The sequence below is a fragment of the Acanthochromis polyacanthus genome, chromosome 6 (genome assembly GCF_021347895.1).
Source record: "Acanthochromis polyacanthus isolate Apoly-LR-REF ecotype Palm Island chromosome 6, KAUST_Apoly_ChrSc, whole genome shotgun sequence".
Classification (NCBI taxonomy): Eukaryota; Metazoa; Chordata; class Actinopteri; family Pomacentridae; genus Acanthochromis; species Acanthochromis polyacanthus.
The window spans coordinates 3,935,847-3,960,957 of record NC_067118.1 but is presented as its reverse complement, the minus strand read 5'-3'; the positions used below and the strand labels follow the sequence as shown (position 1 = coordinate 3,960,957).

The following is a 25,111-nucleotide window of genomic DNA, read 5'->3' as shown; positions in this document are numbered from 1 at the left end:
CGCCGGGATGGTTTTGGTCAATATGTTGGTCCCAAGCTGACTGTAATTATTTGTTTTACCTTCAATCTCAGGTTTCCTCTTAAATTATCGTCTAATATCTTCATGTGAGTTAATGTTACATAAAACACACCGCTGCTACAAATGAGGTCAAACCAACAATGAATCATCCAACAGACTGTAAAGACGGAAGATCGAAAGACACCATGAAGACCAAAGAACACTCCAGGAAACTCTGAGATAAGCTTGTTGAAAAGCCTCAGTCAGGACGATACAAGAACATTTAAAGTTCCTGAAGATCTCCTGGAGTCCAGTTAAATCCATTATTAAGAAATGGAAGGAAGATGGAACATGAATAGATGTGACTAGATCAGGACGTCCTCAGAGACTAGAGAGGGAGGCCACCAAGACTCTATGACTCCTCTGAAGGAGAAAGAGACCAGAGAGGGAGGCCACCAAGACTCCTATGACTCCTCTGAAGGAGTTCCAGCTTCAGACTGTTCATCCAACAACTGCTGTCTGTTCTTCACCAGTCAAAGCTTCATGGAGACAAAGAGAAAGACTCTGATGGGAAAAGCTCCAATTAAATGTGGACTAGAGTTCACCAGAAGACATGTGGAGACTCTGAAGACACCTGGAAGAAGGTTCTTTGGTCTGAGGAGACCAGGATGGAGCTTTATGTCCATCAGACTAGATGATATGTTTGATGGACACCAAACACTGAACATCATCACAAAGACACCATCCCCACTGAGAAGCACGGTGGAGGCAGCATCATGGTGTGAAGCAAGGTGGTGGCAGCATCATGATGTGAAGCATGGTGGTGGCAGCATCATGAAGCACGGTGGAGGCAGCATCATAGCATTTAAATCCTTTGAGGAGTTTCGGCGTCCTGACTGATGCTTTCCATCAACCTTTCCTCAGAGTTTCTTGGTTCTTCGGTCTTCATGGTGTCGTTCCATCCAGGAGAACTGATCCACCAGAGACTGGAGTATTTGTTCTACAATCACTGACCTCAGATCATCTTTGTTTAACTAACTGTTGACTTCCAGAACTAACAAGCTGCTCTGAGTTCATTAGAGTCCCTTTAAAGGAGGTCAACACTGATGCAGTCACTTGTTTTAAATTAATATATTTTTAATGATTTGACGTAAATTCTCTTTTCACTTTGACATAGAATAGCATTTTTTGGTAAATTCTTGTCAAAAAAGTTAAATTTCCACGATTCAATGTTGAAATCAGTTGTTTTTAAATAATACCTGCATGCTAGTGTTTGTGTCAGTAAATCTTCATTAAATAAACCATTCTGAACAGAGTACATTCAGTATTCATTCATGTACCTGTGAACTACTCAGGTGTTGATGATATAATGACAGCAGAACAATAAATTTGCCTGTACTGATGTCAACATATCATCACTAATGTGTTAGTTTGTAATGTGTTTTCTTTAGCAGAATGAATGTCTCATTAATAATTTACGCTGCTCTGTAGTTCACCATCATGATCTCTACTCACAATGAAGTTTCACAGTTTGGACAAAGCTTAAAAGAGGAATAAAATGTTTGATCGATGAATACAACACAAAGACGAGCGGTTGTGTACCTTTAAACAGCGGAGCGATGTTCCACACGTTGATGCTTCCGGCCTTCATGAACTGACCCAGAGCGATCTCCAGGAAGAAGATGGGGATTCCTCCAACGAACACGATCAGCAGGTAGGGGATCAGGAAGACGCCTGCCAGAAACAATCACATCATCAGCAAAACATCGAACAAACAGTAACAGAAGCAAAATACAACAGGAAGTGGACCAACAGTGTGTGGTAGTAAGTCTTAAACTCCTACAGAGATGACAACATTAAAAATAGAAACTCAAACTATGACTAACATGAAGGAAACACGGCATTTCCTTTAATTATTGTGAATATTTTTCACAATATTTGTGAAAAATGTCATTCTATGCTTCTGTAACAGTAAATCTACCAATATATGGAAGCTCTTTATCAAAATGATATGTTTAATGCTAAAATCTTATCATCATTGACTGTTTTACAAAAAAAGCTGAAAAAATAGCTAACCACATCATTATTATTGTTACTGATTGTGATGCCAAATAACAGTTCTTTGCTTTTATTCCTGAACAGAAACTTTAGTTTTTGTGGTTTTATGTTATTCCGGATTCGTTTCTGACTTCTCGTATACGAAATGTTAAGATTTTCAGTTAATGTCTGTGACTTTAGTTCCTCCAGTTTGTTATTTACCTGATAAATAACAACAAAAGTTTTTAGTTTGGAACAAGTTTTGACAGATTTCTAGAATAGTTGTGTTTTCTATGACAGTTGAGCTCATAAATTTGTTAAACACTGTACATTTGGCATGAAAATTTTCACATCTTTTGACAGTTTTTCTTAATTTGTGCAGAAAAAAGGTTAATGACACTTGTAATAGAAACAGTTCACTCCTTCAAAGAAGTGAATTTATATCAATTTAGGTAAAATAAACCAGTGTAAAGTTTTTATAGATGAACTTTGAGTATTTTTGGTGAAATATTTATGTTTCAGTGAAACTTGTTTGTAAAAAAATTCAGAAAAATTTCTGGTTTAACAAATTTTAATAATTCCTTCAACAGCTTTCTGTCAATAATTACGTTAATTGTGGGACTGTGTGATAATTTCCAACTTAAAATTTCAAGAATGTTATTTTTATATTTTGCTGAGTCTAAAATTCTAATTCAACTGTTTTGACTTTAAAAAATAAAGCTTCTTACTTCGAGGCATTAATTATGACATTAAATTTCATTATTTTTGTCACTTCGTTGACTGTTAAATAATTTTTCTTCAGATATTTCTACTCAGTATCTCAATTTTTGACTGGAGTCATAGTTTTGATTCACTGTTGCCTCATTTTAACCTGAGCTCATACATAATTCTGACTTCCTGTCGGAGCCATGGATGAATTTCTTATGATCGCTGAGATTATCTGAATACATTTATGTGAACGTTGGAAGAAGCCTTCCTCCTGCATGGTGACATTTTAAAGAAGAATCTCACACGTTTGGTCCTAATATTTATCTGCTTTATATTTACTTCATCTTACAATCTGATCTCACAGGTTTTATTATCCTGATCTGTTGCTTTTTCCACTGTTTTCTGTCACTAATTGCTTCAGCCAGTAAAGAGCTTATGATTCTATAAGTCCAGTACTTTCTGCTCTGAGCTGCAGAAACATGAAGCTAATTGCAGGAAAGGAAATGGATGATGTGAAAACAGCTTTCAGGAATAAAAACACGTTCCTGAAGGACTGAGTAGAACTGAGGAGGATGGAGACAGGTCGGAGCAGAGGAGGTGAAATTTAAACTCAGGTTCCCATTAAACGGCAGAACGGCCCTTTAAAGCTGCTCGTCTTTAATAAATCAGGAACTCTGGTTGTAATTTGGGCCTCATGTTTATTTCAGCAGCATCTCAGAGCTTTATGTAACTGTCAGAGAGTCTTCATCCTCCGTCATTCACACAGTTCTCTGTTCGCCTCGTTGTTCATGTGTCTGACGTGAACAAATGAAAGAAAGCAGCAAAAAGTGAAAATCAACGATTCTGTAGAGCTTCAAATATATAATAAAGAAAAACATGCTGCTGATCTGGAAAGTTATAAATATTCTTAAATATTTTCTTACACACAATTTTTAGATTTAATGTCTAAATTTTAGAATAATTTTGATGTAAAATGCTAAATTTTAATTTTTTTTAACCCAAATTGCCAGAACTTTTCATTTCATAATAGTGAGTCAGTATCTTACAATTTTAACGCAGACATATTTCAGAATACAATTACATATTTGATTCCAAAAGTAAATGTTCTGACATTAACTGTAATCATTTCCGAATGTTAACTTTATTCACATTGAGCATAAATATGATATAACTTTGATTAATTTCACCATCATTTAGACTTCATATTTCACAATTATGATTTATTACTTCACAATCTTCAAAGAACACTGTTGTAATTTGGATTTATAACAAATGTTTTGACATTCGGTCTAATAATTATGAATGTTATCAACTTTTATTTATATTGAGCATAAACATGATATAATTTTTTTTTTTACCAAAATTGTCATAATTTAGACTTTGTATTTCACAATTGTTATTTATTACCAAACAATTTTCAAAAAATATTATTGTAAATTTAATTTAAAGCAAATAGTGTAAGAGTTTCTGTCATAATTTCTGAAAGTCGTGTTATTTACTGATACTAATACTAACAATCTTGACTTTAAAAACTATTTTTTATATTAAATTTTTGACTTATAAACTATTTTTATCATTCTAGATTCTTTAATCAGTTGTGTTGGTCATACAAATTTGAATTACATAGTCAGAATTTTTGATTATCTTATAACTAACAACTAAAGTTAGAATTATGATTGTAAATATAGTAACTGTGAGAATTAAAAATTTTGCAGTTGAGATAATATGGTTGCATTTTTTCTGCTTTCCTGGCAGAGATGGGCTTCCATACCAGAAACATAACAGAATCTGAATGATGCAGTTTCAACATTACAGGTAATAAAATGACATTTTAACACTCTGTGATTACTGATCGACATAATGACACACGACCTCTGATAGATGAATGAATGAATGAATGAATGAATGCTTCTTCTGCTTCTCTACAAACTGGGGTGACAGACATGAATGAACAATGATGCCCCTCCTCTTCCTCTGGTATTTTAATTGGTGTGATGAGTCCAAACACAAACTCAACGGGGGTAACTGGGTCACAGTGGCACTAGGAGCTGGTATGAATGGAATCAAACTGGAATGATGCTGGGGGAGGAGATGATGAAGGGTGATGCTGAGTGCCAGCCATTACATAACGCCGGCTGCCATCACTCTCTGAGCTCTTATACAAGGACGTCCATTACCACGGCCACGGTCATCACAGCACCCTTAAAGGAACAGTTCAGCACTCTGATTTAAAAGTATATATTATTATTATTTATTTGTCCTTTTTATTCTTATCGTTATTATCATTCTGCTGGATTTCAGGAAATTTGTCCAGCAACTTCAAGAAAATCCAAAAAAGTTTAAATCAGTTTGATCATGAGTGCTATGAGTTTTCAAGCCATTAGGTTCTAAAAAGAGCTATCTGCAGCAAGCAAGAGCTTTCTGGAGTTAACAGGAGCCACCAGGAGCTAATGTTAGCTAGCTGTAGCTAATAGGAGCCATCAGGAGAAATATGAGCTAGCTGTAGCAAACAGGAGCTAACAGGAGCCAGTCGGAGCTATGTGAGCCAGCTGTAGTGAACATGAGCTAGTAGGAACCAATGGGAGCTAACATGAGCTAGCTGTAGCCAACAGGAGCCAGTAAGACCTAAATATGAAGTAGCTGTAGCTAACAGGAGCCAGTAGGAACCAGTGGGAACTAATATGAGCTAGCTGTAGCTTATAAGAGCCAGTACAAGCTAATATGAGCTAGCTGTACCTAACAGGAGCTTTTCTGGAGTGAACAGGATCCACTAGGAGCTCACATAAGCTATCTGGAGCACATAGAAGCTAAGCAGAGCAAACAGAAGCTTTCTGTAGATGGTAGCAAATAAATGGTAAATTTATATAGCGCTTTTATCCAAAGCACTTTACATGATACATCACATTCACCCATTCATACACTGATGGCAGAAGCTGCCATGCAAGGCGCTAACCATGACCCATCAGGGGCAATTAGGGGTTCGGTGTCTCGCTCAGGGACACCTCGACATGAGCACGATGGGCCGAGGATCAAACCAGCAAACCTCCGGTTGCAAGACGGCCACTCTACCCACTGAGCCATGCCGCCAACTAATAGCAACCACAAAGAGCTAATAGAGCTATCTGTAGCTAACAGCAGAAATCAGGAGACAGTAGCAGTTATTATCAGCCATAGGTAGCTAACACGAACTTTCACTAATGAAGGATGTGCTAAGAGCTAACATGAAGTATCTGGAGCTCGGTGGAGGAGTTTTATGTAGCTAATAGACTCCATCGCTAATATGTAATTGCTATCTGTAGCAAAGACTAGTGGGCAGAAACCATTATTAGCTATCAAGCTATCTCTAAGCTCATAGGAGCAAAATGTTGCTAACAGGAGCTAAGTGGAGCCATCAGAAGTAATCATAAACTACCAGGAGCTAAAAGGAGCTAAGAGGAGTTTTCTGTAGTGAACAGGAGCCACCAAGAGCTAACATGAACTATCTGAAAGCCGAGGAGCCAGAAGGAGATTTTTGTTGTTGATGGGAGCTAACAGAAGCTGTCAGGGGCTAATATGAGGAACCTGGAGCTGACCAGCAATAACTGAAGCTAATTGAAGGGAATAGGATGTGCTAATAGGCTACCAAGAGACAAGCGGAGCTAAAAGTTGCCAACAGGAAACCAATATGACTCGAATTTCTCACTAAAATCACATTTTAACTTTCACAGATTTTATCATTTATAAAGATAATATATTCTTTAATGTTTTCAAGGCAAAATCGTGGAAATTCAAATTATGTATTTCATACTATGTCAGTCTCCTTGATGTGATGTGACATATTCCTCACATTGATGTAAATATAAACGCTGTGCAGTTCACTGTAAAGATCATTTTAACAAAAAAACACAACTTTAATAGAGCAATGTTTGAATTTTCACACTGTTGAACTGTCCCTTAAACCCTAAAACCTGCTGCCTACTTGACTTTCTGCCACCTGTTAGCACACTGCTAACACACTTTAGGTCAACAGCTTTAACCTCTGTTCTGGATCTGAGGTTAAGGTGTATTAACAAGCGGGTAACCATAGCTACAGTGATGATGCAGTTTGGTCGGCCAAACTAAGCAACTGAAACTGAGTGAGTGATTGGTTGACTGTAGCAGGATGATTTAAGATAAACCACATGAGTTCATCTTAAAGCAATTATAATGGTCTAGCCAATCAGAACACAGGACTACATGCTACACACACATGTTTGTGTTTGTACCATCGTGGGAACTGTTGTGAACATTGCGCGTTATCAGGACTTGGACCCTGAACTGATTCTAAAATCAGGTCTGGTCCCTAACACAGGTCTCAGGTTTTGGACTGGACAGTGTCTCCACTAACCAAAGAAAAAACAAATAAACAGAACAATAAAGAACATCACAGATATAGAAATACTTCCATAGCTACTTCCGACGCAGCTGAGAGATGTTCACCCACCAACTGAATGACGACAGCACCACCGATGACGCTAGCGGGAGTGAGCCAGCTTACGTTAGCATGCTGCTAGTTGCCATACATTAGCATGCTGCTGCTAATACCGACACACACACGTTTGTTATTCAGGCATTGTGAAAACTATCGATGACATAATGTGTTGTCAGGACCTAGACCTCGAACCCAAATCTGGTTCTCAAACCAAGTCGGGACCCTCAAACAGGTTTTTGGAGGTTTTGTTCCAAAGTGAGGATTGGGCAGTTTTCCTACTTTCCAGAACAAACAAACAAAACAACAAGTAAAACAACATCGGTCCTCACAGATGCAGAAATACTTCCACAGCTGCTTCAGATGCAGCTCATGTCGTGGCTGCTGCTGATGTATGGGATGTTCAACCACCGACTGAATGATGACAGCATCACCGATGACGCCAGCTGGAGTGAGCCAGCGTACGTTAGCATGCTGCTGCTAATACTGACACACACACATTAGTTATTCATACATTGTGAGAACTATTGTTGACATACTGTGTTTTCAGGGCTTGGACCCTGAACCCAAACCGGTTCTCAAACCACGTCTGAACCCTGAAACAGGTCTCTGAACGTTTGTTCTAAGTGAGAATGATACACAGCATCCCCACTTTTGAACAAAAAATGTCCTCACGACACCGTAAACTCTCAGATCCTCCCACAGGTACTTCAGATGCAGCCCGTGTTGCGGCTGCTGATGTATGAGACGTACAAGCACCGGCTGAATGACGACAGCGTCATCGATGACGTGAGTGAAGAGCTGTAGGTTAGCATGCTGCTGCTAATACGACACACACACACACACGCACCAGCAGCAGCCTAGCATAGCATGAAAACACACAAGCTGCTGGTGAGTCATGACTGCAGAGATGGAGGGGGGAGGGGCGGCCATGGCAGCAGCTCAGTAAAAATCCTCCTCACATACACACACACACACACTCAGGGCTAAGTGGGGTAATGCTGTTAGCTCGTGGCTAACTCACTGTTGATGGGATTACAGAGTACTACTGCCTCGTCACCATCAGCTGCACTCTAACACACACCGTTAACTAGCCGCTGCTCTTTATTCCAGCAGATTTAAACACACAGATTATTGTTTGTTTGCGCATTATTGAGATGAAATATTAATAACACAATGATATCCAGAAATCAGTACCAGAGATTTAGAAATTATTTCACAATTCTAAAAATAAACATTTCAAATTGTTATTGTAATTTTGACCTGAAAATCAAACATTCTGAAGTGCTAATAATCTCTAAATATCATGCTGTTGATTTAGACTTTATGGGGATAACTACTAATAATAATAATATAATAATAATAATAATAATAATAATAATACTGTATATCTGGACTTAAAACATCGGCACTGTTTATCTCAAGTAATAATTTAATATCACATATTTGATTTAAAAAGTCGTTATTTTACACCGTTAGCTCCACTAGAGGACAATTGAAAGTCACAATACGGTCTTCAGTCAGTGTCCAGTTTATTAGGTACAGGGAGCTATTCAGTAGCTAACTGCTACCTGGAGGTGAAACAGGTTTTTGTGAAATGTAAACTTAAATTTTCAACAACAGGTCAGGTATGAGCAACCTAACGTTAGCCGTTTCAGGTGCTTTATTTGGAAATGCTAACCTGGGAGTTAATGGGTGGAAATATTTAGTCGTAGCTACACTATGCTAAAGGAGATTCATCCATGTCCGCAGCTGTCCACATGACTTAAACTTTGTTATGTGATTGAATTTATGATTGCATTGACTAGAGCAATGTCCAATATCTTGGACATGTGATCAGAGATGATCTATATGATGATAATGATCATAATACGTCAGTGCCGTAAATTGTATGCACAAGCTAATGTGCTTGCTCGGAAATTTGGTAAATGTACGGATAATGTTAAGATTGCTCTGTTTAGATCCTACTGTACACCATTGTATACAGCACATTTCTGGTGCAGGTACAGTGCTGCAAAGATGAGGAAACTGCAGGTGGCATATAATGATGCTTTTAGGATTTTACTCAAGCATCCAAGATGGATTAGTATTAGTCACATGTTCGTAAATAGTAATGTGCCAACTTTATATGCCATCCTGAGGAAAAGTATGTATAATTTTATGTGTCGTCTTAAATTGTCAAGAAATAGGGTCATTATGGCCCTAGTGATGCCTGCACTAAGTGACACAAAATATATGTCACGCTTCTGGAAGCACTGGAATAGATGCTTATATGTTATTTAACTGGTTAGTGTTGCTTATTTAATGTATTGTTTTTATTGTCTGTGTACTTTGAGTATGGACCTGAGTCTGGAATAAAGTTTATTATTATTATTATTATTATTATTATTATTAGAGCAGCTTTTTCTTTAGCAAATAGGAGCTAGCAGGAGTTCCCAGGAACTGATAGGAGCTATCTGGAACTACTTCAGTGTGAAAGAGGCTAACTGGAGCTAACTGAACATAAAAGATGCTAACAGTGGCTAGCCAGTGCTAACTGGAGATAAAGAAGCTAATATAAGCACATAGGAGCTGACAAGAGCTAACTGGCACTAAAAGGAGCTTAAAGAAGCTGACTGCAGCCAACTAACAGGAGTCAAAAAAAGCAAATGGGGCTCAGAATAAATGCTAATTTTAAACTGATGTGTTCATGAAGTGCTGTGAGGACATGAACCCAAACTAAAGTCTGTTTTATACAAATACAGCTCTCAGAATTATTAGTAGCATATACGCTACAATATGTGAAAATAGTCGTTTGTAAGAGCTGCAGGTGTTTTGTAGTTAATAAAATATTTTCATACACCCTGTTTCAATGGTACATTTAGAGCTGTTCAATCTAACTGATTAAACTTGCTGCTTTTAAATAACTTAAAACTGGATGATGTTCTCATTTTTACAATAATCAGGTGTGAAACTGGAGGTGCTGCAGGTAGAACATCTCCACACTCTGAGAGGCGTTGACCGACACGTGGTTGGTTCAGAGCTCAGAGTGAAACGGAGACAGAAATAGAGCCGCGGCTGCAGTTAGCATGCAAAGCTGCAGCGCTACAGTTAGCGAGCTAAGCTGGCTAATCCGGGGTAAGTCAGTGGGCTAAGTACTGACAAGCTGAAGGCCTGACAGCCTGACAACATGGCTAATGACAGAGCAGGAGCTCTTCATCATCATCACCATCATCATCATCAGCAGCATCACCATTATCACCGTCATCATCATCGTCACCATCACATCATCATCACCATCACATCATCATCATCATCACATCATCACCATCATCACCACCATCATCACCGTCATCATCATCGTCACCATCACATCACCATCACCATCACATCATCATCATCATCACATCATCATCATCATCACCATCACATCATCATCATCACCACCACCATCAACTGTTGGATAAACTACCTAATAAATATTCCAGCTCTGCGTTTCCTCAGCTGGACTTGAACTGACTACATCCTGATAAAAACATAATAAACCTCCGACTCTAACATTCAATAAAGGTCGTAGAACTCGTCCAGGTGATGAGCTCCTGATCCTCAGGTAACATATTTGGCTCGCTGGGCTGTGATCTGCTGCCAGCTGGCCCAGGATCAGTCGGGACGCCTTCCATCACCTGAATCCAACCAGCTTTAATTAAGGTCCAAATGTTTATTACAAGACTTGTTACACAACAGACAAAGTGGAGGGAATGAATGATTTACAGTCTAAAGGAGGTCAGACTTCAGAACGGCTTCAGCTGAAACCAGAGGAGCTGCTGGCTGAAGAGATCAGACATGAAATCTGGTATTTATCTGGATGAAAAATTAATATTCTCTTCAAATTGCATCAGGTTGTCCTCCAGGATATTATTTACCCTCTATCTTTACCAGCCTTCCAGGACCTGCTGCTGAGGAACACCATGATGCTGCCACCACCATGCTTATTAACATGATTCCACCACCATGCTTCATATCATGATGCTGCCACCACCATGCTTCACATCATGATGCTGCCAGCACCATGCTTCACATCATGATGCTGCCACCACTGTGCTTCACAGCATGATGCTGCCTCCACCGTGCTTCATCATGATGCTGCCACCACCATGCGTCACATCATGATGCTGCCACCACCATGCTTCATCATGATGCTGCCACCACCATGCGTCACATCATGATGCTGCCACCACCATGCTTCATCATGATGCTGCCACCACCATGCTTCACATCATGATGCTGCCACCACCATGCTTCACAGCATGATGCTGCCTCCACCGTGCTTCATCATGATGCTGCCACCACCATGCTTCACAGCATGATGCTGCCTCCACCGTGCTTCATCATGATGCTGCCACCACCATGCGTCACATCGTGATGCTGCCACCACCATGCTTCATATCATGATGCTGCCACCATCATGCTTCATATCATGATGCTGCCACCACCATGCTTCACAGCATGATGCTGCCTCCACCATGCTTCATCATGATGCTGCCACCACCATGCGTCACATCATGATGCTGCCACCACCATGCTTCATCATGATGCTGCCACCACCATGCGTCACATCATGATGCTGCCACCACCATGCGTCACATCATGATGCTGCCACCACCATGCTTCATCATGATGCTGCCACCACTGTGCTTCACTTCATGATGCTGCCACCACCATGCTTCATCATGATGCTGCCACCACCGTGCTTCACTTCATGATGCTGCCTCCACCATGCTTCACATCATGACCTGCTCTAGACAGATTTACACGTACTATATTCCTTCCATTTTATTGTATTTTAATGTGTATTTAAGTTTTTTTAGTGCTGTAATGCATATTTAGAGTATCTTTATAGTATTTTTATGTCTTTATTGTTTCTCCAAATCATCGTTAATTATGTAACTGGGCATTTTTATTGTTTTTTGTTTCTGTCATGACATCACTGCCTCATCAATGCCCCAAATTATGCAAGGATATAAAACAGAAATAAATCATAGAACAAAATGTACAATTGAAAGGTGTACTCAGTTTAAATCCTTATTTTATTATCTTTATTTTGATAGAAATCTTTATCATTTTATTTCCATTTGTACTCCTTGTCTGGGTGTTGTGTAACGCTTCACTCTTATCTCTCTGCTGAAAGGTGTGAATTTCTCTGGTAAGGGATCAATAAAGTTTATCATTATGGACTTGTGAATCAGTCAATAAACCAGTGAGTCCAGGTGTGCTGAGGCAGGTGAGAAGAGCTCCAGGTCTGTGCGGCCAACAGAAACCTCATTGACCTCCAACCTGCCAAATGCTAATGTAGCTTAGCTCGGTTTAGCAGCAGCTCGACTGGCTGACATACCTGAAAGCTCACCTGTTACAGGTGAGTCAGAGCCGGGGTGAACGACCCGAGCTCGACAGACAGGCTTATTTATTAATTATTATTATTTTTCATCAGAATTTTCTATCAAACATTTCATGTGTATTACAGTAGTTCTTTAGTATTTTCATGTTAATTACAGTACTGTGGTGGTATTAAACTGTGCGGTAAATTATTTTTTGCTCATGGATATTACGTGATTTTTAAACTATTTAAATGTTTATGAGAATATTTTAGCATGTCAATGTACATTACAGTATTTTTAGATTAGTTTTAATTATATGAAGAGTGATTTTATCTTATTTTAATGTGTATTAGAGTATATTTGTAGTATTATATATATTCATATGTTTTATGAAATTTTAACATATATCCGGTGCTTTTATACCATTTAAATGTGCATTATAGTGTTTGTCAGTATTTAATGAACATTAAAAAGTATCTCTTAACGTGTTTCTTTACATTAATCAGCTCATAAGGACCTGTTTGTTAGTTTGTGTTGATAAAATGAAGCAGTTGTTTGTTACACAACAGTGAAACTGAAACAGTATGAGGACGTCACTGAAACTCTGATTATTGATCACTGATGTTACATAAAACACAAAACAGTCAGACAGCAGAAACACCAAGGCTTCTACGACCAGCGCAGCTTTAAATACAGGAGAAGAAGAAGAAGAAGAAGAAGAAGAAGAAGAAGGAGAAGAAGAAGAAGAAGAAGTGAACATGTGATCTGAACTTTTTCTGACCTTCTGCTGAATCAGTTTCAGTTTGACACAGAAACCGACCAAAGCCACGACGGTAAACTGTTGAGAATTTTAAAGAACATTGGAGTATTTCTAAATTGTGTTTTATCGTATATTAGAGCATTTTTGGAGTATTCTAATGCACATGATACTATCTTTACAAGTTTGAAAATGTCACAATATCACAATATTTTCATGTAAATTACTTTTTTGTAATTGTAATTCAATATGTTCTAAAGTTTGTGTAGTTTTTAAATATATTCCACAGTTTTTATTTAGTATTTAAATGTAAATTTGAATGTTTCATAGTGAGGTAGCTTGCAGATAATTCGTCCTTGTCCATTCTACACAGTAAGTAAGTTCAAAATAAATGTCATGTTTCTGTCTGTCAGGGAATCAGTTCAATTCAAAATACTGACATAAACATTAAAAAATGTCTTTAATTGTTATGTTTTGTCTCAAATTATTCAGGATACATCAATAAATCAATAAATCATCAATAAAATGATTGTGTATAAGAGTTTATCAATGATGACATCACTCCACTGTTTGAATAATCCGTAAAATGTTTTAACCAGAAGTATTTGATGGTTTGGACCCTAAATAATCAATAGATTAATCAATGATGACAGTATATCTGGAGCCACTGTCTCCTTGGTCCTCTCCAGGACTTCTGAAGAAACTCATCTCCAAACACTCAGAAAACTCCTCTGTAGAGGAAGTTTACAGTATTTAAATGAGTATTAGACGTTTTAGAAGCTCCTGAAGGAAAGGTGAAGGTTCCTCGATGGTTCCAGAACCAGAAGATTCAGCAATAGAAGGAGGAGAAGGAGAGGAAGGAAGCAAGGAAATGAGGAAACGAGGAGGCAGGAGAGGAGACGAGGAAACGAGAGTTCAGTCAACAGGATTAAAAGATTACAGGAGACTCCGTTAATCTGAGTCCACGTGGTGATGGGATGATGATGTCACACTTGGCAGCCACATCTCACACACACACACACACACACACACACACACACACACACACACAGATCAATCATTCTGGTTAGAATCAGATCAGTTCTGCTCTAACTGAGACCCTCTCAGTCTTCCAGGACCTCCAGGACCCCCATACTTCCTCTGGATCAAATTCAAGGACCACTGAATGTTTCCAGGACATTTCTCAGTGATCCTTGAAAACCTGTCCAGGTTCTTCCAGGACCTCTGGAACCGCTCAAGCACCACCAGAACTCTCTAATGAAACTTCCAAAACTCTTCCAGAACTCCTGGAAATCTGCTCACAGATCTAACAGTCCCTTCAGCAGACCTTAGAGATGTTTCCAGGACCACCAAAACCTCTCTGAGGAAACCTGGAACATTATCAAGGCCACCTGACAAACTTCAAGGATTGATGTCAGTCAGGCAGGCGACCTGCTGGGAAACTCTTCCAATTAAATCTGTCAAGGACCTGAGGCCTGTTGGTCCCAAAGATCAAGGACCTCCAGAACATTTTAAGGACCATCAAAGTCCCTCCAAACCCCCGGGAACCTCCTCCAGGACCCCTTACAGACACCATGTATACTCTCAAGGCTCTCTGGAACATTTTTAAGGAGGACTCCTCCAGGATCTCACTAACATCCTCAAGGTCATCTGGAATCTTTCAAGGATCCCAAAGACATTTACAATGACATCCAGAAAGTTCTCAAGCCCTCCAAAAACCACTTCAAGGACCATCAAGTATGATTAAAACGACCTCTAGGACAATTCCAGAACCTTGACACCGGTCAAGAAGCCATGGAGTCCTCAAGCACATCTGGGACACTTCCAAGGATCTCTGGAACCGACTCAAGTACCAGAAAGAAATCCGGAACCCACCTAAGGACTCCTGGAATCTCCTCTGTTCAATAAAACCTGTTTAACCTTCAAAATAAAACGACCAGGAAAAAAAACTCAAACTGACAACTGATGTGAACCAGAACCAGAACCAGAACCAGAACTAGAACCAGAACCACAACTGGAACTGGAACCAGATCCAGAACCAGAACCAGGGGCAGCAGCCAGAACAAAATGTCCTCACAGAGACAGAAACACAGTGTCCTGATGTGAAGGACAGAAGAGACAAGTTTTATAACCACCGAAGAAGAATCACAGAGCGTGTGTGTGTGTGTGTGTGTGTGTGTGTGTGTGTGTGTGTGTGTGTGTGTGTGTGTGTGTGTGTGTGTGTGTGTGTGTGTAAAACACTGCAGGATAATAAATCTGAGCGACTCTGATTTATTGGAGGACGAAGAGACGAAGGAGAGACGAAGAGAAAGAGGGAAGAAGGACGGATGAATAAATAAAGGAATGAAGGAGGGAAGGAGCTGACATGATCAAAGCGACACCGTCTATTTCCTGGAGTAAATATCAATTATTATCATCTGTGAGCAATAAAAAAACCAACTTAAAAGCAGCCAGAAACCAAACAGTGAAATACCAATCAACCAATCAATCAATCAATAGAAAGCTGAGCTTCAAGCTGCTCTGATGTGGAGATTTGCTGGTTTCACTCATTAACTGATTATTAATTGATTATTAATTCTGTTTCATTTATATTTGATTCATGTTTAAAAGCTGAATGTTTGAAAAATGCTTCACATGTTCGTGCTCTTTGTGGTTTTCTTTGCACTTTTATTGGGTTTTATTCAAGTCTTTTTATGTTTCTTTTTATTTGATTCCTTTCAAAAGTTTACGGTTTAAAAATTCTTTACATTTTCGTGTGTTTTACGGTTTTCTTTGCATTTTAGTTGCATTTCATTTATATTTAATGCATTTTAAAAGCTGATAAACTGACTGTGAACTTCTGGACTCTCAAACATCGACTGTTGCTCTAAATCTGAATCTGATCTCATGAATCTTCGGCTCCATTAAACTCGATTCTCTGCTGGATCTCATTCAGACTCCGTCGTCCGGCTGGAAGCTTCTGTCCTTTTGGCTCTGGAGTCGCTTCGGTAAATCTTCTGTAACCTTTACAGTGAAATGTGAGAACCGGAGCTTTTCTCTGGGATTTAATTCTTCGTCTCTGAGAACTTTGGGACCTTTTTCTGCTTGATTCTAGTCGTGAGAATGAGACCTTTCAGGTGAGGTTTTCTATTCGCTCTCAGCAGTTTGTCTTCACCGCTAAAGTTCAGATTCTAAAGGGGAACACAAAGGCAACGAAAGCTGCTGCTGGATTTGTTCACACTGGAAACTCTTCACACTGTTAAGAGATATAATCAGTTCTGCCTTTAGATGAGAAAAGAAGAATAAAAAATACGTCTTCAAAAGTCTGGTTTTGTCCAACGAGCACGAACATGTTCAGTTAAAGATGAGATGACAAAACAAGATGAGATAAGATGAAATAAAATTTGAGGACACGACACGAAAAGACACGAAAAGGAGAAATAAGATGAGACATATTAAGAGAAGATTACATGAGATGAGATGAGATGAGAACAATAAAAACAACAAAATGAGATATTTTCAAACGACCACATTAAACGAGAAAAAACGAGATGAGCTATTTACAGATAAAACTAAAAAAGACACGACAAGATGAGATGAGATATTTCAGACAAAACAAGATGAGAAAACAAGAGATAGGACGAGACGAGATACAAAAAGATGGCATATGGAAAAATAATAAAAGATGTTTTCAGATGAGACAAAACTGACAGAATAAGATGAGATATTTACAAATAAAACTTGAAAAGACACGACAAAGAGAGATGAGATATTCCAGACAAAAGATAAGATGAGACTAGATGAGATGAGATTAAGCAGGACGAGATAACACAAGATGAGATACAGTGCCTATCATAAGTATTCACCCCCTTTGATGTTTTACCCTTTTATTGCTTTCATAAATCAATCGTGGTCAATAAAATTTAGCTTTTTTTAACAAAAAATGTTTTTGGAAAAAACTGTTTAATGTCAAAGTGAAAACAGATTTCTATAAAGTAATGTTAATGAAAGAAAATTATATAAATAAAAATAATTGTTTGCATAATTATCCCCCCCCTTCAAGTCAGTATTTAGTAGATCACCTTTGGCTGCAATCACAGCAGTGAGTCTGTGTGGATAGGTCTCAGTCAGTCTGAACATCTGCCCACTGCAATTTTGCTCCATTCTTCTTTGCAAAACTGCTCAAGCTCTGTCAGGTTGCGCGGGTATCGGGCATGAACAGCCCTTTTCAAGTCCAGCCACAAATTCTCTATAGGATCGAGGTCTGGGCTTTGACTCGGCCACTCCAGAACATTTACCTGGTTCTTTTTTAACCATTCCTGTGTAGCTTTTGCAGTATGTTTTGGATCATTGTCTTGCTGGAAAATAAATCTTCTCCCAAGACGTAGTTCATTTGCAGACTTAAAAAGATTGTCCCCCAGGATTTCAGTGTATTTTGCAGCATTCATTCTGCCCTCTATCTTTACAAGCCTTCCAGGTCCAGTTGCTGAGAAACATCCCCACAGCATGATGCTGCCACCACCATGCTTCACAGTGGGGATGGTGTGTTTTTGGTGATGTGCAGTGTTTGGTTTCCATCAAACATGACGTCTTGTCTGATGGCCAAAAAGCTCCATTTTGGTCTCATCAGACCAAAGAATCTTCTTCCACTTGACCATGGAGTCTTCCACGTGCTTTTTGGCAAACTCTAGTCCAGATCTAATATGACTTTTCTTCAACAGTGGCTTTCTCATTGCCACTCTCCCATAAAGCTTTGACCGGTGAAGAACCCGGGCAGCAGTTGCTACATGCACAGTCTCTCCCATCTCAGCAGCTGAAGCTTGTAACTCCTTCAGAGTAGTTGTAGGGGTCTTGGTGGCTTCTCTCACTAGTCTCCTACTTGTAGGTCACTCAGTTTACGAGGGCGGCCTGATCTAGGCAGATTCACACAAGTGCCATATTCCTTCCATTTCTTGATAATTGATTTCACTGAACTCCGGGGGATGTTCAGTGCCTTGGAAATGTTTTTGTAACCATCCCCTGAATTGTACTTCTCAATAACCCTTTCCCTGAGTTGCTTAGAGTGTTCTTCTGTCTTCATGGTGTAATGGTAGCCAGGAATACTGATCAACCACTCTCTGGACCCTTCAGACAGGTGTTTTACAACTCAGTCACTTGAAACACACCCACACCACTCAGGTGATCTTCATTTCACTAATTGTGAGACTATTGGCAACAATTTGATGGACCTCTATTGAATTAGACCATTAAATTAAAAAGGGGGTGAATAATTATGCAAACAATTATTTTCATTTCTATAATTTTCTTTCATTAACATTACTTTATAGAAATCTGTTTTCACTTTGACATTAAAGAGTTTTTTTCAATAAATGTTTTTTGTTAAAAAAGCTCAATTTTATTGACCACGATTGATTTATGAAAGCAATAAAAGTGCAAACCATCAAAGGGGGTGAACACTTATGATAGGCACTGTATATTTGTAGAGATTTACAGATGAAACTCGAAAAGATGCAACAAGACGAGATGAGATATTTCAGATGAAACAAGATGAGAAACCAAAAGATGAAACGAGATACAACAAGATGAGAAAAGAAACAACACGATGAGATCAGACAAGAAAAAACTGATGGGACAAAATGAGATATTTTCCAAACAGGAAGATGTAAAACGAGACAAAACACAATAAGATATTCAACAAGATTCACATCTACAACTAGAAAATACATGAGAAGATGAGATATTTTCAAACAGGACAAAACAAAATGAGGCACAAGATATTTACAGATAAATAAGACTATAAAACAAAAGATAAGACAAGACTAAAGGAGACGAGATACAAAATGAGACAGAAAAATAAGATGAGACAAAACTGACGGAACAAGATAAGATTTGACATGAAGATGAATCAGCTGAAAAAAAAGATGAATCAGCTGATCATAGTCAGTCAGACACATCGTCTATAGACGTATTTATTAATCAACGGTTGGTTCAAACTCTTGAGGAAACAATCGATCGATCAGCTGATATTGATTACAGAAATTAACAGAAATCTTTCAGGAAGCTCCGATTCATCAGTAACTATGATATAAAACGGCTGTGCTCTGATTGGACGGCTGCAACCATGTGACTATCGGACACTGTAGATCAATGATTGAGTTCAGGTACGTCAGAACATGAGAAACCCTGATTTCCTGGTGAACCTGAAAGCACCACAACCAGCAGCTTCCCTGGATGTGAGTTTAAACTGGTCAATGAAACACTGGGATCAGCTGATCAGCGGGTTAATGATGAAACTGCAGCTATGCCACCAAATCTCTCCTCACGCGGCTTTGTTGTTGTCTAGCCTGCTGTCTGACTCCAGGTCATATTCAGATTTCACACTCGTGTAGTTTTAGATGTTTTCTCTGTTTTTTTTTTAACCCTTTACATCTCTTGTTTTCTGGGTTCACAGTTTGGTTTCAGGTCGAAGTGTTCAGTTCATCAGAAGAAAGCATGTTCTGAACAGATTAACATGATTTGTAACTAGTGACGCTAATCTAGAATGATTTTTCTAATCAATACTCCACAGCATTAGCAACCAATAATCAATGAATTGATAAAACAAAACGAACTTCATGTACAGACACGACACCTAGAAGAACTCTGTCTGGTTTGTCTTAGTTGAAGGTCATTAACTTCCTCAGAAGTCTCTGTCATGGTGCCCCTTTACTAGCTGAACTCCCACAATGCTCTCTGCTTTAACTGTAGTCTGAGTGACGCCTCCTCTGGTCTCTAGAGGACTAAACAGAAAGAGGGTCCACCTGGTGGAACAACCAGGAACTACAGCTGATCTACTAGCCTCAGTACAACCTACCCTCTAGTACTACATTTACCCTCTAGTACTACATTTACCCTCTAGTACTACATTTACCCTCTAACACTACATTTACCCTCTAGTACTACATTTACCCTCTAGTACTACATTTACCCTCTAACACTACATTTACCCTCTAGTACTACATTTACCCTCTAATACTACATTTACCCTCTAACGCTACATTTACCCTCTAGTACTACATTTACCCTCTAACACTACATTTACCCTCTAGTACTACATTTACCCTCTAGTACAACCTACCCTCTAGTACTACATTTACCCTCTAACACTACATTTACCCTCTAGTACTACATTTACCCTCTAATACTACATTTACCCTCTAGTACTACATTTACCCTCTAGTACTACATTTACCCTCTAGTACTACATTTACCCTCTCGTACTACATTTAGACAGTGTTCTACTAGAGTTTTACTACAAGGTTCCACCTCCAGAACATTGAGGAACACTCCACCATAAACCTTTCATTCACTAGAAGTTCAGACGTTCTTCAGACATCAGGTGAGAACTAAATGGTTCCACAAAGGAAACCACATGGCTAAATGTGGGATTTTCACAATAAAAGCAGTGAAAACAAACTTCAGATTCATGAAACCGTGAATCACATCCAGGAGAACTTCAGCTGAAGTAACACAACCTGCTGCTGACTACACACAGACACACAACCACATAGACACACAGTCAGAGCCAATCAGCTGCTGCTGTCAGTCTGATTGATGTATCTGAAGCCGCGCCCCTTTCATTCACCTCTAAGACTGATGGGAAAAGGAGTTTGTGTGCGTGTGCGTGTGTGTGTGTGTGTGTGTGTGTGTGTGTGTGTGTGTGTGTGTGGTTCCTCACCTCCTCCGTTCTTGTAACACAGGTAGGGGAACCTCCACACGTTTCCGAGTCCGACAGCGAATCCCACGCAGGACATGATGAAGTCCATCTGCCGGGTCCATGTTTCGCGCTCCTGGTAGCCAGGCCCCGCCCCCACCCCCGCGGCAACGCCCCCTTTCTTGTCCGGTCCGGCGCCACCGACCACGACGCCACCGGAACCCGCCACCATGCCGCCGTTAGCCGCCGCTGGAGGGTAGGCCCCGCCGTTGGTCAGGAGGAGAGAATTTTTCTTGGTCTCCTCCAGGAGAACCAGCGAGCAGGAAGACGCCGGAAGAGCCTGTTTCTCCATCAGGAACCTGTCCAGAACCTGGAACCAGCAAAGAACCAGCAGGAACCAGCAGGAACCAGGGAAGAACCAGTCAACTGCAAGTCTTGAACCAGTTGGGAACCAGTCACTAGTCAGGAACCAGTCAGTCTTTATGGGTCTCAAGCTTTCGGTCCGTCTAAACCCTCTTAAATTCCTGCAAATTTGTTTCTCGTTACGTCTCCAGAACCTGTCAGGAATCCGTCCAGAACCAACCAGTAACCAGTCAAGAACCAGTCCAAGGGTCCCAGTTTCTCAGTCTGTCTAAACTCCCTTAAATTCCTGCAAGTTCGTTTCTTGTTAATGCTTCAGAGCCAACCAGTTACCAGTACAGAACCATCCAGAACCAGTCCCTGTCTGTCCTTTAAAGTTCAGCTTCTTGTGTTCTGGGTTCGTTTCTTCACTTTCTCCTCAGAACCTTCAGGTCTCTCAGGTTCTAATTTCAGTTCTTCAGGTTCTTTTGGGGTTTTTTTCACTCCAGAGAATAAATTCTGATTCATTTAAATTAATTTTTAAAAAGGCAGAAAAAACAAATCCAGAGTTTAGGAATAATCCGGAGACATTTCTCTCTCCGAACCGGGAAAATTCTGAAAATAAAAACGGTGGAAATAAAAAAATAAAAACGGAGAAACACCGAGCACCGGAGCGCGACCTTCAAAAACAATCCACGAAACACTTGAATGTGAGTCTGAAGAATCGCATGGAGTCACGGAGGAGACGGAGGCCTGCTGGGGGACGGAGACCGGGCACCGATTCTCACCGTGATTCTCTCGTTACACCGGAGAGAGAGGAAACGGAGCGGAGCGTCAGTCTTGGCGGCAGGCGGCAGGCGGCCGGTGGAGGCTGAGGAGAAGCCGCTGCTGCTCCATCCAGGAGAGAAGGTCCGAGTCCCGGCGTCAGAGCTAGCAGAGTCCCGGTGAGCTGCCGGTATTTAAGGTCCCGCTGCGGTCGGTCTGTCGGTCTGTCCTTTAGTCGGTCCGTCCGTTAGTCTGTCTTCTGTTCGTTCTGCGTCCAGCGGCTTTAAAGGGAGCAGCGGCCGCCTGGAGTGACGTCACACGCACAGCCACGCCCCCTCACCTCAATCACCCCCCACAGGTCTGTCTCTGACGTCACGGGGTCCCCCCTTCAAGTATGCACGCGCTCAGAGTCATTGATCAGATCCATTCCTGACATGTACGGAGGCCAGCTGGTGCCCAGATTAAAACTGTGTCGCAAATAAGAAACTCCACGAACAGACTAATTAATTCTAGCTAATAAAGACAGAAAAACATTAGTAGGACAATGAATTGTTAAGTTTTTTTGTTCCAAAATGTAATTTATGAGGTTAGAAATGGAGTTTTGTTTTACTAATTTTAGTTTGTGAATACAAAACTCCATTAACAGCCAAATTAATTTCAGTTTACAAATACAGACCTGCATCAGCAACCTAACAAATTCTTAATTTAGTGAACAAAAAATATGTAAATACAGTGTGTATGGAGGCCAGCTGGTGCCAAGATTAAAACTGTCACAAATATTGATTTACAAACACAAAACTACATCAACAAATAATTAATTTCAATTAATAAATTAAAAAAACTAACAAATTGTTAAGTTTTTACAAATTTCAGTTTATGAACACAAAACCGTAATAAAAAAAATCAGAATTTTTGAGTTGCTAATAATAAACTGCATCCAAAAAAATAGTTCATTTATATCATGAACACAAAAATACAGTGAACATGGAGGCCAGCTGGTGCCAAGATTAAAATTGTGTTGTAAATAAGAAACTCTATTTACAGAGTAATGAATCAATAATTAAAAATGAACACATTTTTGGGTCGCAAATACAAAACACTGAAAAAATTATCAAATTTTGAACTAATGAATTGTTAATAGGGGTTTTAATTGCCAAAAAATGAAAAAAAAACTTCTAAATTTGCACATACAAAACTACATCAGTTAGTTGACAAATTCTGCTGTGCAAATACAGAACTTGGATAACAATGTGATGCTTTCTAGTTTATGCATTAAAAAAACAACTTAATTTAACTCCATTAACAAGTTCTGAATTTTGGTTCTTAAACACAAAACTCCACCAGCTATTAACCTAAGCAAGACAACTTTAGCTTCAGTTTTAACTTAAACAAGTTAACGTTAACCTCTAGCTTAGCATAAGAAAGATGACGTTTAGCTGAAACAAGATATCGTGAGTCACTGTTAGCCTAAACAGAACAATGTTGGTCCAAACAAAACAGCATTAGCTTTAAACAGATCTTGTCACTGATATTAGCTAAGACAAGAGAGCATTAGCTGCTACATTAGCCTAAACAGGAAGTTAAAGGCAAAATTTTGAATGACGTAATGCTAGCTTTAACAGGATAGCATTAGCTGCTACTTTAGAATATTTTGATTCCCAGATAAAGACCGCTATCAGCATTGGCGAGACAACTTTAGCCGCAACTTTAGCCTAAACAAGATATCACAAAATGCTATCTTAGCAAAACAAGATGACGTTAGCCTCTAGCGTAACGTAAGCAGGATGATGTTTACGATTACTTTAGCAGAAACAATGATATATATATATATATATATATATATATGTATATATATATCATGACCTCTGATGCTAGCCTAAACAGAACAGTGTAACCTAAAAAAAATAACATCAGCTTTAAACTTTAACTTGAGAAGACGAAGAGAAAGGAAAAACCATGTGTGATGGACCCTGGCTATCACCTGGAGCTGTGTGATGGACCCCGGCTATCACCTGGAGCTTTGCGTAATTGACCCTGACTGTCACCTGGAGTTGTATAGTTGACCCTGACTATCACCTGGCGTTGTATAGTTGACCCTGACTATCACCTTGAGCTCTGTGTAATTGACCCTGACTATCACCTGGAGCTGCGTGATGGACCCCGGCTATCACCTGACATCTGGTCACTGACTGCTGACTGACTCGAAGACAGAAACAGGAGAAGATTTGGGCTGCAGCTAATTCCTGGAAGGTCTTGACCACCACATGCTGTAGTTTGTGTGGAGGGTCCTGACTAACTCCTGGTAAGACGGTGAGGAGATCAGCTCAGTGTTGATCTTCTTCATCTTCTTTTTTGAGCTCCAGGATGGAAACCAGTGAAGCTCCAACACTGACTCGGTTGCTGTCGCCCCCCAGTGGCTGCACAGGAAACTGCAGCTTACATTTATTTATGTAAAACTGTGAAATATTAAATGTAATATTTATTTATTTGTGAATGTATTTATGTGAAAATGTCAGAGGTCCAAAGTGTACAAAATATCAGGAAATAATTAATCAATAATGAATTAACTGTATAAAGGAAGTAAAAGAATCAAAAATGACAGAAAAAAGAAAGAACTGTCAGAAGACAACTTATTTTTATTATAATCACTCTCTCAAAAGTGTTCATTAACCACAAGCATGCCCACACTGTTATGGCATGTTGACATGCGAGCCGGCGGATGTGAAGGTTCTACAGGACATGATGCAAATGCTGGCTGACACGTCACACGTGTCAGCCAGCATTTAATAGTGTAATTTTATTTTCATTCAGGGCTTCGACTTAATAAAATATTCAATGAATAAAATCAATAATAATTAATTTGTACCATCATATTTCATTTTATTAAATAAAAAATATATTTCATATTTAGTTAAGAATGAAGCCATTTCTATTTAATTTTGTGCCGTTTTAAGAATTTATTTGATGAATAATTTCAGTTTACTTATTTAAAAATATAGTCAAATTATCATTTAATAATCATAATTACTTTAATT

General features: G+C 39.3%; 1 protein-coding gene across 1 annotated transcript in view; it reads right to left on the bottom strand.

Moving 5' to 3' along the window:
- slc6a8 (solute carrier family 6 member 8) overlaps positions 1 to 22,412 on the bottom strand; it is a 50,931-nt gene extending 28,519 nt beyond the window's left edge. Inside the window, exons 1-2 of the mRNA XM_051950155.1 lie at positions 20,997 to 22,412; positions 1,600 to 1,731 (exon numbers count right to left, since the gene is read on the bottom strand). Coding sequence (XP_051806115.1) covers positions 1,600 to 1,731; positions 20,997 to 21,324 — 460 coding nt within the window. The 5' untranslated portion in view covers positions 21,325 to 22,412. The remainder of the gene's footprint in view (positions 1 to 1,599; positions 1,732 to 20,996) is intronic.
- Positions 22,413 to 25,111: the final 2,699 nt, after the last annotated feature.